This window comes from Dipodomys spectabilis, unplaced genomic scaffold (genome assembly GCF_019054845.1).
Source record: "Dipodomys spectabilis isolate Male_0828 unplaced genomic scaffold, ASM1905484v1 ptg000067l, whole genome shotgun sequence".
Classification (NCBI taxonomy): domain Eukaryota; kingdom Metazoa; phylum Chordata; class Mammalia; order Rodentia; family Heteromyidae; genus Dipodomys; species Dipodomys spectabilis.
Window position 1 is genome coordinate 7,901,221 of NW_024870744.1, and position 15,029 is coordinate 7,916,249.

At 57.5% G+C, this 15,029-nt stretch overlaps 2 protein-coding genes across 6 annotated transcripts in view; one reads left to right on the plus strand and one right to left on the minus strand.

Annotated features, from left to right (window-relative positions):
* Positions 1 to 13,529, plus strand: part of Kcnt1 (potassium sodium-activated channel subfamily T member 1) — a 61,243-nt gene extending 47,714 nt beyond the window's left edge. The window contains exon 32 of the transcript XR_006147647.1: positions 13,517 to 13,529. The gene's annotated coding sequence lies outside the window, so the exon portion shown is untranslated. The remainder of the gene's footprint in view (positions 1 to 13,516) is intronic.
* Positions 7,315 to 15,029, minus strand: part of Camsap1 (calmodulin regulated spectrin associated protein 1) — a 58,940-nt gene continuing 51,225 nt past the window's right edge. For all 5 annotated transcript variants that reach the window (XM_042681016.1, XM_042681015.1, XM_042681019.1 and 2 more), the window contains 6 exons: positions 13,824 to 13,960; positions 13,170 to 13,381; positions 12,948 to 13,050; positions 11,749 to 11,864; positions 11,016 to 11,134; positions 7,315 to 9,075 (listed from right to left, as the gene is read on the minus strand). In XM_042681016.1, coding sequence (XP_042536950.1) covers positions 8,773 to 9,075; positions 11,016 to 11,134; positions 11,749 to 11,864; positions 12,948 to 13,050; positions 13,170 to 13,381; positions 13,824 to 13,960 — 990 coding nt within the window. In that variant the 3' untranslated portion in view covers positions 7,315 to 8,772. The remainder of the gene's footprint in view (positions 9,076 to 11,015; positions 11,135 to 11,748; positions 11,865 to 12,947; positions 13,051 to 13,169; positions 13,382 to 13,823; positions 13,961 to 15,029) is intronic.

Genomic DNA, 15,029 nt, shown 5'->3' on the forward strand with positions numbered 1-15,029 from the left:
TTAAATGATACGCCATGCAGCCATGCGTGAGAGCTGCCTGCCCAAGGCGCCACCGCTCAGGGCCTGGGGGACGGAGCCACCCTGCGTGAAGGGTTAGCGCCTCTGCTGTGGTGACCGCCTCCAGCACAGCAGCACAGCCCTGCAGACGTGTGGCCACGGGCACTGCAGGGGACGCGCGTGGGCAGGTGGCTCACGGCAAGCTGCCCGTCAGCCTCGCAAGCCGGCGTGCCCCTGGGGAGCGCGGGGACCCTGGGCTCATGTGAGCCCAGCCCAGCCGCGGGGGACTTCTGCCTCTGGGGGCAGGTGTCATGGGTGGCCCTGTGCACCTCACCTGTGTCCATCAGGGTGAGGCAGAAGACCGCAGGAGCCTGGCACAGGCCTCCTGCCAGCAGGGCGCACAGACCCCTGCCGGGTTGGTGGCTGGGGAGGAAGGTGGCTCCCAGGCACCTTCCGCCACGCAGGACACGATGTGGGTCCTGAGCTGCTGTCCCCATCCGGGGCGGGACCTGTCCCAGCAGGTGCTATGGAGACAGAGCGGGCCATGGGAGGGCAGGAAGGCCCAAGCCCGGGTAGAGTGCCAGGCTGGGCCTTGGGCCCTTGCCAGCTGGCTCAGTCCGTGCATGGCTTACCACCCCCGTGGGAGCCAGCCCCGTCTCTGCAGTAGGAAGCCCAGGCGGGCCTCACAGTGTCCGTGGCCACCTCTTGCCAGGTGTCAGGCTGCCAGGCACCGGGGGCCAGGAGAGGCACCGGGGCTCAGGCTGGACACAGGGCAGCCCGAAGACCCCCTGCTGACAAGCACTGGCCCCTGGGAGTCATCTGAAGAGCAGCACCTCCCTCGGGGTCAGTCTGTCCCCTAGGGCACACCAGCAGCTCACGGCCTGGGCCTCTGGCTGCCAGGGAGGAGGGAGGGTGGCTGCCACTGAGGAGCCAGGCCTGGACCGGGGCACCTGCTCTGCGCAGTGCTCACACAGGCCAGAGACCGGAGGACAGCAGGATCTGCTTGCTATGAACTCAAATCAACAAAAGCCACCCAAACCCCACGCCCTTCTGGCTGGGGGACACGTGGGCCTCTCTAGTTGTCCTGGGCTCATTTATCAGCGCCTGAGAAGCCCCTGCCTGCCGGCCTCCGTCAGTCCTCACGGCTCTCCCCGGCCATCCCGAGGCGGGTAGGGCGACCACAGAGCTGGGCAGTGGACTGGGAGACTTGATACACTGCCACGGCTTCCAGAACACACACCAGCATGGAATCTTCCATGGTTTTTACTTCTAATTCACCTAGGAGAAAAGCAGCTCGAAATACTGCCACTGAGTCTCAGGTGCTGTGGCTTGCGTCACCTTGCTATGTGGGTAGAACACGTTACGCTACCGAGGCGGAACGTGCTGCGTTATGTAGGTGGAACACACCAGGTGCGTAGGTGGACATGCTATGTGTGTGGGAGGACCGTGCGGGGCGGGAGCAGTGTCTCTGCCCCCCCCCCCCCCGCCCGATGCCCCGGCCTCCACCAGTTCCCCCCCTTCACCTCCTCCGACGTCATCTTAACCCAGGCCTTGGGCACAGATGGCCACAGGAGCACTTTTCCTTCCACAGCTCAAGTTCAAGTCCAGATCCTCACAAGCACAGACTCAGTGCTTTTTAGTGAATTAGTGAGGTAAGAGTTGGGTGTGGTAGCGTATTCCAGTAATCTCAGCACTCAGGAGACTGAGGCAAGAGGACCCCAAGCTCTAAAGCCAGCCTGGACAGCAAATAAGACCCCGCCTCAAAGAAAACACACTGGTGCAAAACCCAGGCCAGGGGGCCGCGGGGGCAGGGCGGGCCTGGGCCACGTCCTGGGGAAGAGCCGCCTTGGGTCTGGGCAGGAAACGGGGTGCAGGTTGGCCACCATGCTGAGATACCGTCTTGGTCATACACTGCCCCAGTCCAGGGCCACAGCCCCACCCTGCCCGCCGCCAGGACCTGGGGACTGAGGACTCAAGAGCCTGGGGCCAGGTTTTGGGGAATGATCGCATCCTAGACCCAAGCCCCAGGCCCACACCAGGCATTCAGGGACCTCATAGTGGGACAGTGGTGGGAGCCTGGGGGCTGTCGGGGGTGGGGTGGGGCTCAGGCATTGTCTGGAACAGAGCCTCCCGCCTGGGGCTGTTGCAGAGGGGACCAGACCAGGGCCACGGCGGCCTCCACCGCAGCCGCCATGCTCCTCCCTGGGCTACGAAGGACACCGTCCTGTCCTGTCCAGACCAGGAGCCCCAGCCCTGGTCCAGAGCCCAGGGCCTTCATCCACGCCCATGGGGCTGGCGGGGGGGGGGGGGGGGGAGGGGGGGAGGGGACAGTTTGCCGTTCCCTGGTCCCCGGGTCTCCTGGCTACTAGGAAATGGCAAGCAAGCCTCCCACGCACCTGCACCCTTTCGCAGCCTGGCATATCCCAGGCTCCTCCTCAACACAAGACACGGGAACGCCATTGTCACCAGCCACAGTTCCGCAGGGGTGGCAGGCTGTGCCACCACCGCACTTCCTCTGGGCCTTGGCTCAGCACATTCGCTCACCAACCTGCCCCTAACCTGGACACAAAGCGGAGCGCCGTCCTCCCCACGGTGACGGTGACAGCGCCTCTGCATCCTGTGAGCACTCCACTCATCAGGGAAACTGAGGCACCTCTCACTGGGCCTGCTCAGGCCTATGTCCTCACTTCCAAACTGAGCTCCTCGGGCAGGCGCCAGCTTCCCAGCAGGTCAGCCAGTGAGCCACCTCACGCCCCGGGGCCCGAGGGAGCCTCTGCCAGCAGGCCTCAGGATGCAGTCGCCATGCTGGGCTCTGAGGAACACCTGCCTCGTGGCCAGCGTGTGCTGCCATTCCCCTGGAGCCTCAGAGTCCACAATGCAAACGTGGGAGGCATTGCCCGAGGTCAGCCCGCCCGGGCAAACGTCAGCTGCCCACACGGGGGCGCACCGTGAAAGTCTTCGGCCCTAACCCTACGTGTCCACTGCCTGCTAAGAAAGGACTAAGACGCAGACACGGAGGGAACACAAGACACTGGAGCAGATGGCGCCTGCAGGGAGGCCAGGGCTGTGTGGGGTGGGTGCCCCTTGCGCAGGTGCAGGCTGCCCCTGCGCTGCCCTCAGCCACAGCAGACGAGACAGCGCCACCGCCAGGCGCGTGCAGGACACGCCGGGCACCACTCAGCCAGCACAACGCGACCTCGAACCGGAAAGAGCCACAAGAGCCACGCTGACCCCGGGCACACAAATGCGTAAACTGAAAGCACACTCGACCAGCAGTGCACACGGAGGGTTATTCGCAGGCCGAGCCCATCCAGCCGTGCACCGGAGGCCATCCAGGCCAGGCTGGGCTTATCTGAGGAACACAAGGCCATCTACATGCTGGGAACAGTCAATAAATTTAGCTTCTTAACAGGATAAAGACCATTTCAACTCATGAAAACCATCTGATAAACTCCAACCTAGCCTCAGCGCCCTGAGGAGCCAGTTTCCCGGTGAGAGCAGAGGCTGCCAGGATGTCGGGGGGGGGGGGGGGGAGTGGACACCGCCATTGCTGCCGCGTGGGCTTCGGGGCGGGCTGGGGGGCCTCGCCACACGTGGAGGCTTAATGGCTAAGGGAGAGAGGCCCAGGACCAACCACATTAACACAGAAAAGGCCAGAAGTGGCGCTGTGGCCCAAGTGGTAGAGCGCTCGCCTTGAGCTGAAGAGCTGAGGGACAGCGCCCAGGCCCAGAGTTCAAGCCCCACGACTGACAAAAAATAAAAATAAAAATAAAAGAAGTACCTTCATGACCTGTGGCAGAGAGGTCATTAAACACAAGAAACAAGCACTGGCTAGACAGCCCTATAAATCTTAAGAGTGTCTGTTTATCATAAGACAATGTAAAGAGAATGAAAAGCCAAATTAGTTAGAAAAAGCAGAAAAATAGCCAACCAAACAGCTATTTCACAGAATGAGAAAACACCAAGGACCAGCAAAGAGATGCTGGCATCAATGCTCATCCAGTACTAAGAGATGGCGATGTGTGTCAGTCCAGCAGCAACCGCTTCTCCAAGCCACAGCCCCGCAGGTCTGCTGTCCACACCGGGGCTGTGGACGTGATTTCAGGAATTCCTGTGAGTCAGGAGAAAGGACCCCTGCCCCATCAGCCCGGCTGAGAATGGCACGGAAGAAGACAGGAACCTCCAGGAGCAGAAGCCCAGAATATTGGAGGAGCCGCTGCTTCCTTCCTGACTTAGGAAATAGAAAAACCACCAACAACCACATCACACCAGATTGGGCAAGTTCCAGGCCAGGGTCTGGGCTTTCCAAAGGAGTCCACGGTGCCCAGCCCCCGCCGCCTGGGCAGGAGACGAGCTGGAAGAGCAGAGGTGGGAAGTGGGCCCAGGCATACCGGGGGCTCCTCACAGGGAGGACATGCGGGCCCCGGGTCCTGGATGCCACCTGTGTAGGAGGTGGCTACTCTAACGACCCCCTGGGCTTCACTGTCCGAGGTACGCTTGCCCCTTTGGAACCAGCATGGCTTTTCCACGTTTCAGCCCAGCAGGTAGAGGTGGTCTCCTGGCCCACTGGCTGAGTGCCAGGTGCCCATGGGTGGCTCGGGCGGCCTCTGCGTGGACATCAGGACGGCCTGGGCTCGGGGCCCAGAGGGAGGCGGTGTCCTGCTCACCTGTCTACACGGTGACCGGCATCTATCGTCTGTCTGGTGGATCCTGCCATAGTTCCCCCCCCCCCTGCCACCCTGCTGCGGGGGGGGGGGGGGGGGAGACACGTGTCCTGGCTGTTTTCAGAGCAGGCGCAGTGTGTGCTCAAGTACGGGGCTTGTGTACAGCCTCAGGGGCGTGTGCCACCCCAAACCATCAGTGCTCATGACCCCACTGCTGGAGGTCCACTGGCCACGCTGACCCCGCTCCCACGACTGCACGGTCCCCAGCATGGTCGTTAGGAGACACGCCAAGCATGCCCTGCCCGGCCTCGCCAGCCCACCTGCTCAGGGAGCCCCCGGCCAGCCTCGCGTCCTGACACAGGCTTAGCCTCCACCACCTGTTCGGAAATCACAGACTGCACGGTCTTACTGGCATGCCCACCCAGGGCTGGCAATCCCCGCCAGAACGCCTTGCTTATTTTACTAGACCCTCCTGGCACAGCCTCCCTGCCCGTTTCCCTACAGCTGGCTCTGTGTCAGAGACAAACTGATTTGCACTGAAGAAACCGTGGTGAGGGCTGGGAAGGTGGCTCAGTGGTAGAGCGCTTGCTTTGCATGCCTGAGGCCCTGGGTTCGATTCCTCAGCACCACATATGCAAAAAGAAAAAAGCCGGAAATGGCACTGTAGCTCAAGTGGTAGAGCGCTAGCCTTGAACTGAAGAGCTGAGGGACAGCGCCCAGGCCCAGAGTTCAGGCCCCACGACCGGACCCAAAAAAAAAAAACCAAAACCATGGTGAACTCTGAAGCAGCAGCGGAGACCCCGGCCTGGCCTTGCCCGCAGGCTGCTGGGCCGTGAACTCCACCGTCCCTACTCACCCAGCCCCACCACTATTGGCTTTGGCAAAATACAAGACATCCTTTGCTACTCAGAGGACAGACACTGCGGAGAGGTTAATCTTAATCTGCTCCTTCGGGAGAGGAAGGAGACCGAGGCGCTCTCCCCATCGCTGGAGGCCACCAGTGACGGTGGCACTGGCACAGCTAGACAAGCAGGAACTTGGCACCCAGGCACTGGGTTCTCGGTCAGAGCAGCTTCTGCCCCTGAACCCTTACCCCCCCACCCCCCCGGACAATCACAACCAGCGAGGGTGAGAATCCTCTGCAGTGTGCAGTGACCCAGGCCCCAAACCTCCTCTCAAACCACAGCTCCTCCATGGACCCAGGGGCTTCCACCGGTGGCGTGGCCCCTGCCAATTCCTCTAGGAGAGGCGGGTGGGGGGGGGGCACAGACTCAGCCCAGACACTGCCCCTTCCCTGCTGACCCCTGCAGCAATGACTTCAAAACTCCCACCTCCAAACAAGCCTTCCTGTAAGAGGTTCGCCATGTTCATCACTGCTCAGGAGAAACTGTTCTTTCAACAGGTTCTTCCAAGTAACCACCATGGGTTCAGGGAAGGGAAGGACAATCAAGAAGGAATCCGTGTGCTATTCCACCTGCCGTCAGCGCCCAGGTGAAGAGTGTGCCTTGGGCCTTAAAGCTGGCGCGAGGCCCGGCCGCAGCAGCACCCCTGCACTCCTCGTGGGTCAATGCCCCACCCCTGCATGCACCCTAGGAGGCCACGTCTGCACCAGCGCTTGCGAAAAACTGCTTCCATCCCGAGCCCCACTCCTGGCTCCTCAGCCTCCATGCAGCTCCCCTCCCCCGTGTCCTAAGCCATTAGCGGATGCTTTCTGTATAAAGTCGCACCTGGGGTGGGTGGCACAGCTAGTCTTAACACTGTTTATGTGGATGGGCTGGGTGGCTTATGCCTACAAGTCTAGCTATCTGGGAGGTGGAGATAAGGAGGACTGGGGGTTGAGGCAAGCCCAGGAACACAGTTTAGTGAGATTCTATCTCAAGCATCTGCCTTCCCAGGTATGTGGAAGGCCCTCGGTCCAGACCAGCCCAGAAAAGACACGAAACCATGTTTAAAAAATAAGTCCAGCAAGATGGTTAGAGACTCGGCCCAAGTGACAGAGCACCTGCCTACAGAGGGTGAGGATGGAAAAAAACCAACCACCTGCCTGAAACCTGAGGGGACACGAGAAAGGTCCTTCCTACCTTCCCGGCGCTGGAAATCTGCAGCTCAGCACCCACACCTAGGAGCTTGGAAATCACAGGACGCATAAACAACGCACAACTCAGCAACAGACCCGAAATGCCAGCGTTACCACCACCAGCCGGAAGGGCCTAAAATCACCAGCACCACAAGTCTGAAACTCACTAACAATACACTTGGCTATTCTGCCAATGCAAAAGGCAGGGAATGGCTCTCAGCCACCCAGCCAAGCAGCCTGGACAGCAGCCACCCCAGCCACGCGCTGGGGCATACTTCCAAATCCCACACGCCAGGCTCGCCAGGCTACGGGAGCATCGCATCCCAAGCCGGGTGGGAACGCAATCTCCTATCTCCAAGCCAGAAGGTGTTTTAACTCTTCATCAGAAACCATCAATTCCAGACTTCGATGGGGTGAGGTGAGGTTACAGACTGTGCGGAGCCAGGCCGGGGACGCAAGCCTGCAATCCCAACACTTGGGAAGCTCAGGCTGAAGCCCCCCCCCCCCCCCCCCCCCCCGGGCCAGAGGGAGACCCTGTCTCAAAGCGGAATGAATTGTGACAACGGCACACAGGACTGACATGAAGCGAGGCAGGTCATTACTTTATTATGAGTCAGTGCTTCGTCAAAATAAATAGGTGACATACATCAAGCACACAGTGAGAAATGAAGCGCACGTATGGAGAGCGTGGTGACGTCACCGACTTTAATGCTCAGCACGGGAGAGGCGCACCCGCGGCGGCACAGCGTCACTCCTGACAGGAAATACGCAGTGTGCACGGGGGGCCTGGCTCCCGGCAGCGCTCTGCACTGTGCTCCCTGTCTGTCTACCCAACATCAACAGTGACACTTGTTTAACTTTTTCTATTATCATCCATTTTTCTGCAGTTCGAGAGAGATTCAAGTAACATTCCCAAAAAGGCGTGTGCAAAACTAGGCTCAGTGGCTCTGGGCCCTCAGCGGCTGGTCCATCGCTGGTGGCTTGGCCATGGCGGGGCGTCCAGTTCCCTGTGAATGTCTGTGCTGGGGTGCCAGCCAACTGTGGGAACCCACGTGGCGTTCCCGTGGAGTTTTGGGGATAGCTGCGGGCAGCCACGCAACGGCTCCTAAAGCGGCAGCAGAACAAAATGACCAAGCTCACCTGAGGCTGCGTGCTCAGCAGCACTTTGCACACACTTGCACCACCAAGGGACCCGCTCCCATGACAGCGACTCTCGAGAGCCCGCCCAGCGAAATGCACTGTGGAACCCAAACCTGCCTTTATTAACGCCGGCAACCGCCACCTGTGGTAGCCATGGCTGGCCGCCGCTGGCACAGAAGGAAGTCAGTGCCTGCTTGCCACCCCCCGCCGCCCCACGACCGCGTGCCACAAAAATCATCTCCACATCTGTAAACGTTATTTTAACAGAAGACAGACTTTTCAGATTTCAGTGCCTTTAGTGAACTCATATTTTCGGTAAACTTTTTCTGAGCAGCAAGGAACAAGGATTTTTTTCAGAAATCTTAGGAGTGTTTATAAAGGTTGGCAGTAGACACAGTCAATAAATATCATACAATTTCAAATGAAAAAGGTTTTCCATAAGAACTCCTTTTACGAAGACATTCAAACACTCTGACCCAAGAGGAGGCCCTGGCCCTGCAATCACCAATGACGCAGCTGGCCAATGAGGAGCCAACGTGGGGCGCCGGGCAATGTGCAAACAGGGTGCGCGGGGCGGGGGAGGGAAGGGGGGGTGCGCAGAGAGCAGATCACATTATCTTATCCTGAAGAATTCAAGTAGGGGAGAGGAGGCCCAGGACCATGCTGCCCTGCGGCCCTCAGCCGAGGCCTCCCAGCAGCAGGGCACGCATGGCCACCCACTGGAGCCCGTGTCTGCCCCCCCATTCCCTGCCCCACAGCCCTGCCAGGGAGGGCGGGGAGAGGAAGGAAGGGCTTCTGGTCAAACAGGTCTGTGACTCTGCACACTTCGTACCCAAGGATGAGAATAATAAATACGATGCCATCGGCATGTCCCCACAGGCGCCTGTAGCTGCGTCACTTTCGAGTCTGGGTCTTCTTTGGCACTGCGGGCCGCTTGGGCTGCCACAGGTGGTTATGGATCGTGAGTGCGTCCACACTGACAGACATGGTCTTGGCTGGGATTAGGTTAAACTGTTTTCGGTCTGAGCTATATTTGTATAGCTTGTCAATCATCTTTTTGGTGATGCTCTTTGGCCCCGTGCCGGTGAGTTTGTAGATGTCCTCGGTGTCGGGGTAATAGCAATAAAGCGCCCTGAACTGGCAGCCGGCGTCGCGGAACAGGATGATGTAGTGGTTGGCATCACACTTCTCCAGCTCCTGCATCAGGAGAGACAGAAACACATGGCCATCACCCCCGTGCAGGGGTTGCTGAACCAGGTCAGGCGAGCATCCAGGCAGGTACCTCCTTATAAGGAAAGCCATTAACACATTAACTATGGTCTCCTATGTTGGGCAATCAGGGTTTATCCATTTAATGGAGACCTTACCTAAGTTCAGGTGAGAAAGGAAAAAAGCACCTCTAATATGAAGTGGTCAGGGAAACAGAGGCATGAGCCACCAGCCCAGGCCCCGCGGGTGGCAGGAATGCGAGGCTGTGCTGGGCTGCGGAGGTGGGAGAAGGCAGCATCCCACACGTCACACGGAAGCTGCCACGCGCCAGCACTGCACTCTCCCCACGTCCAAGAGAAGGGAAAATGGCACAGCGGCCCCCCGCGGCCCCTGGCACTGTCCTACACACTCGCAGGGTTGGCCCGGAGGAGTCAGCTGTCAGCACCCTAACTAGATGATGAAGCCTCCTTTCTCCTCATCGCTGACGTAAGGCTTCCAACTGCGAAAGGCATAGCAAATCCTAACCACCTTCCAGATCTTTCCATTGGTAAGTCCACCATCTTCTCCTTATGGTGACAAAAGCAAGCCAGGCACTGGTGGCTCTAGGCCTGTAATTCTACCTACTCAGGAGGTTATATTCTGAGAATCATGGTTCAAAACCACTCCAAGCAGCAGGGCGCTGGTGGCTCACACCTATAATCCTAGCTACTAAGGAGGCCGAGATCTGAGGATTGTGGTTCAAAGCCAGCCTGGGCAGCAAAGTCCGTGAGACTCTTATCTCCAATTAATCACCAGAAAACTAAAGTGGCTCTGTGGCCCAAATGGTAGAGTGCTGGCCTTGAGTTGAAGAGCTGAGGGACAGCGCCTAGGCCCGGAGTTCAAGGCCCACAACCAACAAAACACCCCAAGTAACAAGGTCTAAGACTCCATCTTCAATTAACCAGTGTAAAAGCTGGACTAGAGGGCTGGGAAGGTGGCTCAGTGGTAGAGCACTTGTCTTGCATGCATGAGGCCCTGGGTTTGATTCTCCAGCACCACACAGCAGAAAAAAAAACCGGAAGTGGCACTGTGGCTCAAGTGGTACAGTGCTAGCCTTGAGCTGAAGGGCTGAGGGACAGCGCCCAGGCCCAGAGTTCAGGCCCCACGACCAGACCAAAAAAAAAAAAAAAAGCTGGACTAGAGGCATGCTCAAGTGGTACAGTGCTAGCCCTGAGCAAAAAAGCTGAGTGAAGACAAGTTCAAGCCTTAGTACTGGCACAAAAAAATAAAGCAAACAGACAAAAAACCCAAAGGGACAAAAGCCAGACACCACTCCAGCAGCAGATACACTGGGAAGGTGAGAGAATACACCAAAGACAACCAGCATGTCACCTGCCCCACGCCTAGAGCTGCGCCAAGTGCCTCCGGCCACCGGGCCCTTCCCTCGGTGGCTTCCATCTCCAGCCACACTGTATGGATTGTCCAACTACCTCCCCGTGTTCTGCACTTGCACAGACCTTCCGTGCAGCACTCACACCGTCACAAGGCCCTGCATTCATCTTCCAGCCTTGCAAAATCTGCACTCCCCACCCCGACCTCAGCTGGGGGATGTCACCTCCTGTCACCTTCGCCCCACATGGGCCCACACCCTTGGGCAGGAAGGAACTGCCTCGAGGACCTGGCTCTATCCCAAGCGCAGAGACCCTGAGCAGCAGCGCGGGCGGCCACAGCGCACCTGCCTGTGAAGCACCGCTCTTCTTTGGGTCATCCAGCCCCCATGCCCAGTGAACACTGCCCATAATTAGAATAAGGTCCTCTTCTCCTCCACATCCAGTAGCTACTGAACAGGACAACTTAAAATAAGAGAAAGAGAACACTCCAACGGAACTCATCATCTATGGACACCTTTCATTTCACACAAAAATGTTATGATGAAATTTGGTACTTGCCTCCAATATGGAGTTCTTGTGAGGTTCATTCACTTTTCCAGCTAGACAGCAGTGGGATATAGCATTATGAATAATTGGCTTGTTTGATTTGCTACTGGGTTCCTTAAAGAGCTTAGGACCTAAAGAAACCAGGCCAAGATTTGTAATATTAGTTATAAAACATAAACACACACAAAAGCAATGATTTCTCAGAACCAAGAAATGGAAAGGCTCAATCACAGATAATCATGCTTTTTTGAAATGAGCAATACAAACCACTTCAAAGCTAGCTGAGAAAGTTCCCAGTTATAAATGTTAAACAATAAAGGACTAAGATAACTGAATGTGTGTCCACTTTCTTGGTTCATGACTATAAAAATGACAGGCCCAGCAAATACTTCTAAAAGCCTAAGGAGGCGCAGCTGTCCTGCCACGAGCGCGGCTCGGAGGTCAGTGGGGGCAGTGGCGGGGAGAGGCTCTCCAGTGCCCCACGGTGGCCACCAGCAGTCACACACAGCTTTCCACTCAAAGAACTAGAAAAACACCTTTAGCCCCAGTTAAGGACGTTCCAAGGTAGTTGGCTGCTGCAGATAACCTCCTCTAGAAGCGCGTGCACAGTCACCCACGTGAGAAGAGTGTGCTTTGTGTGCCATCACCTGTGCAAGGAGCACGTGTATGTACCTGCCATCACCTGTGTAAGAAGCATGCGTATGTGCGTGCTGTCACCCGTGTAAGGAGCATGTGTGTGCGTCACCTGTGTACTCAGCCACGGAGGCCAGGGAGGAAGCTGCAGACGCCGTCTCCCAGTCTCGGTCTGTGCTCCTGCTCGGGTTGCGGCTCAGGATGGGCAGGGCTTCCAAGGACTCCACTCTGTGAGCAGAGAAGGACAGTAGAGACACAAGCCACACTTCCCACCACGCCAGCCCCTGGCTGCTGCTGGGACGAGCGCTCAGGCTGGCGGCTCGTGGCGCTCCGCGGAGCAAGGCTGCCGTGATGCGAGGCGGAGGGGTCCGCACCTCCACAGCACTCTGCCCCACCAGCCTTCACCGAGGGCACAGGCGCCACAGCCACTGGAGGTCCACCAGACCGCAGACCAGGGGGCGAGGGCACGGTGGCCTCGCCTCAGGCGCTCGCTGGCGCCTGTCCCCTCAGGGAGCCTCCGCCATGCACACAGATGCCAGGGCTAAAAGCCCAACACAAGCGCTGACTTTAAGCTGACCCCACTTTCAGGGCAGACAGGAATGGGGGACCCAGGTGGGTAACTGGTCAGACAGGCCCAGGTTCCAGTGGGAGTCCTTGAAAAACCCAGAGGACAAGAAACCAGGGGACAAGAGGCAGGAAACACGGTGGTGACAGGATGGCCTGGCCCAAGAGAGAACCCAGGGCAAGGGTGAGGGCCAGGGCCAGGCCCTATTAGGACAAAAGGCCAACAATTCACAGGAGTGGGCCAGGCCTCAGGGCTGGACAGGGCCTCTTAAAGCCCAGAGTAAAAAAGGTGACTGCAAGCACAGTGGTGCACACCTGCAATCCTAACTACTCAAGAGACTGAGATCTGAGGATCTCAGTTCAAAGCCAGCTCAAGCAGCAAAGTCCGTGAAACTCTCATCTCCAATTAACCACCAAAGGGCTGGAACCAGAACTGTGGCTCGAGTAGCAGACCACTACTAGCCTTGAGCAAAAAAGCTCAGGGACAGCAGCCAGGCCCTGAGCTAAACAGCCCCAAGTCTGGCACAATAAACAACAGTCTTTTATTTTTCTTAAAGGAAAATCAGTAAGTACCTTTGCTATCTGACAAAAAATGAGTAGGCCAAGGAAGAAACCAGAAAAAAAAAATTCACAATAGCCTGAAAAATGATCAGCTATCTAGGTCTGATGATAGCTCGGGAAAAGCAGCGAGATACTCCTCCATCCCCACTCGGAACTGGGTGCCCCGAGGGGCCGCCGGGCACTCACCGATGCGAAGGGGCGCCCCCCGAGTGAACGCTCTCAGGCTCCGTAGTAGCTGCAGAGGCCAGGGACAGGCTGGAGCCGGAATGAGTCTGGCTCAAGTTATCGGCTGCAGGGACAAGGGTCAGGCAAAGCTTTCAACAGATCCACCCGGTCCCTCCCTGCACCCCAGATGCATGCGCACCCCAGCACCCCCTTCCCGCCTCGCTCAGATAAAGTGCCCCTTACGGGTGGAGGGGCACTTGGTTCCTGAGTCACTGCAGGATTCTTCTCGATGCACAGACTTCGGCCTTGGCTTTTTGGGCTTGGACTTGGCCGGTTTGCCAAGTCCTTGCTCCTCTAAGATCTGCTGCTGCTTCCTCCTCAGGTACTCCTGCTTGATGAGCTCCCGCCGGGCCTTCTCCTCCTCCTTCCGTATTCGGTCTTCTTCTGCCTTACGCCTGAGAACAAAATGGGTTCATGAGAGGCAGTGCTGGAAGGGCTCTTCCAGAGATCAAACCACCAGCCCCACTCCCATGCCCCGATGCCCCAGCTCCAGCCCCAGCCCTGTTCCTAGAGTCTCCTGGCAGATCCAGGGGGGCAGGTGTGACTGTGGTCATAATATCTTGTTCCCAGCATTATAATGGGGACAAAGTATAGCTGGGAACTGGAAACCTTTGGGGGGGGGGAGGGGAGGACTCAAGAGAGAGCCTCACAGACTTTACTCGTGGTTAGCAGGTGGCGAAAGGAGACTGCAGGCCTGAGAAGCAGAAGGAGGTGACCAGGAGAGACTGCTGTGACGGGGACATGCCCGCCTGGCCCCAGCCACCCTGCTCCTTCTGCAGCCAGCCTGCTCCCCTGGGCACTGGGGGAGGGCTGTGCGGGAGGAGAGGACAGGGCTACCTGGCCTCGTCACGCTTCAGCTCCACTTCAGCCTCCAGCTGCTGCTTGCGAGCGCGGGCCTCCTCGGCCTTCCGCTGCTGCTTCAGGAGGAAGGCCGCCCGCTTCTTGGCCAGCTCATCCTCTGCTTTCTGCTCGTCCTACAAAGTAGGGTCCCCTCACTGTGAGAGTGAAGCAATGGAATGACACCCCCAGCCGGCCAGCCCCGATGTCAGCACACTCTGAAGGTCCTAACGTGTGGCTGGTCCACAGCTTTTCTTTATTTTCTGTTGGTCACGGGCTTGAACTCAGGGCCTGGGTGCTGTCCCAGAGCTTTTTTTTTTTTTCCTCTCAAAGCCAGCGCTCTACCACTCGTTTTGGGGTGGCTCATTGGAGCTAAGAGTCTCACAGACTTTCCTGCCCGGGCTGGCTTTGAACCACGGTCCTCAGACCTCAGCTTCTGGAGTAGCTAGGATGACAGGCGGGAGCCACAGCACCCGGCTTTTCTTCTTTTCCAACCATGAATGCAAAATACCTTTCTTGAACGCAAAACAATAGAAAAAGAAGCCATGCTAATCTAAAAGGCACTAAATTGTCCACGTTTCCAAACACCTCATCTCAAGTGCAGTTTATCTGAAGCACTATGCATCTTTCCACAGTACGGGCCACAGCCAGCACTGTGTTCATAGGAGCGCACAGTCTGTGTGAGCCGAAGCCCGTGTGTAGGGCGTCCGGAGACCAAACCCTGCCAGCCACAAGCTAAGAGCAGCTCACGCCGCCTTCATCTCTACAGAAGAATGGAATGTGCATGACACAGCAAAGACACCCCTAAAGCTTCTGTCTGCCGGGACTGATGCCAGACACCTGACAGCAAACTTCTGCCCTGGCCAGATCTCAGCCAGGTATTTTTTGCACCATTTTTGGGAACTAGACCACAGCACCATGTCTGGCTTTTTCTATATATGTGGTACTAAGGAATCGAGCTCAGGGCTTCATGCATGCTAGGCAAGCAGTCTACCACTGACTGAGCCATATTCCCCGCTCCAATTTTTATGTATGTATGTATGTATGTATGTATGTTGGTCATGGGGCTTGAACTCGGGGCATGGGCGCTATCTCTCAGCTCTTCAGCTCAAGGTGAGCAGGGTTAGGGTTAGGGTTAGGGTTCAACAACCACTTGAGCCACAGCACCACTTATGGTTTTCTGAGTGGTTTATTGGACACAAGAGT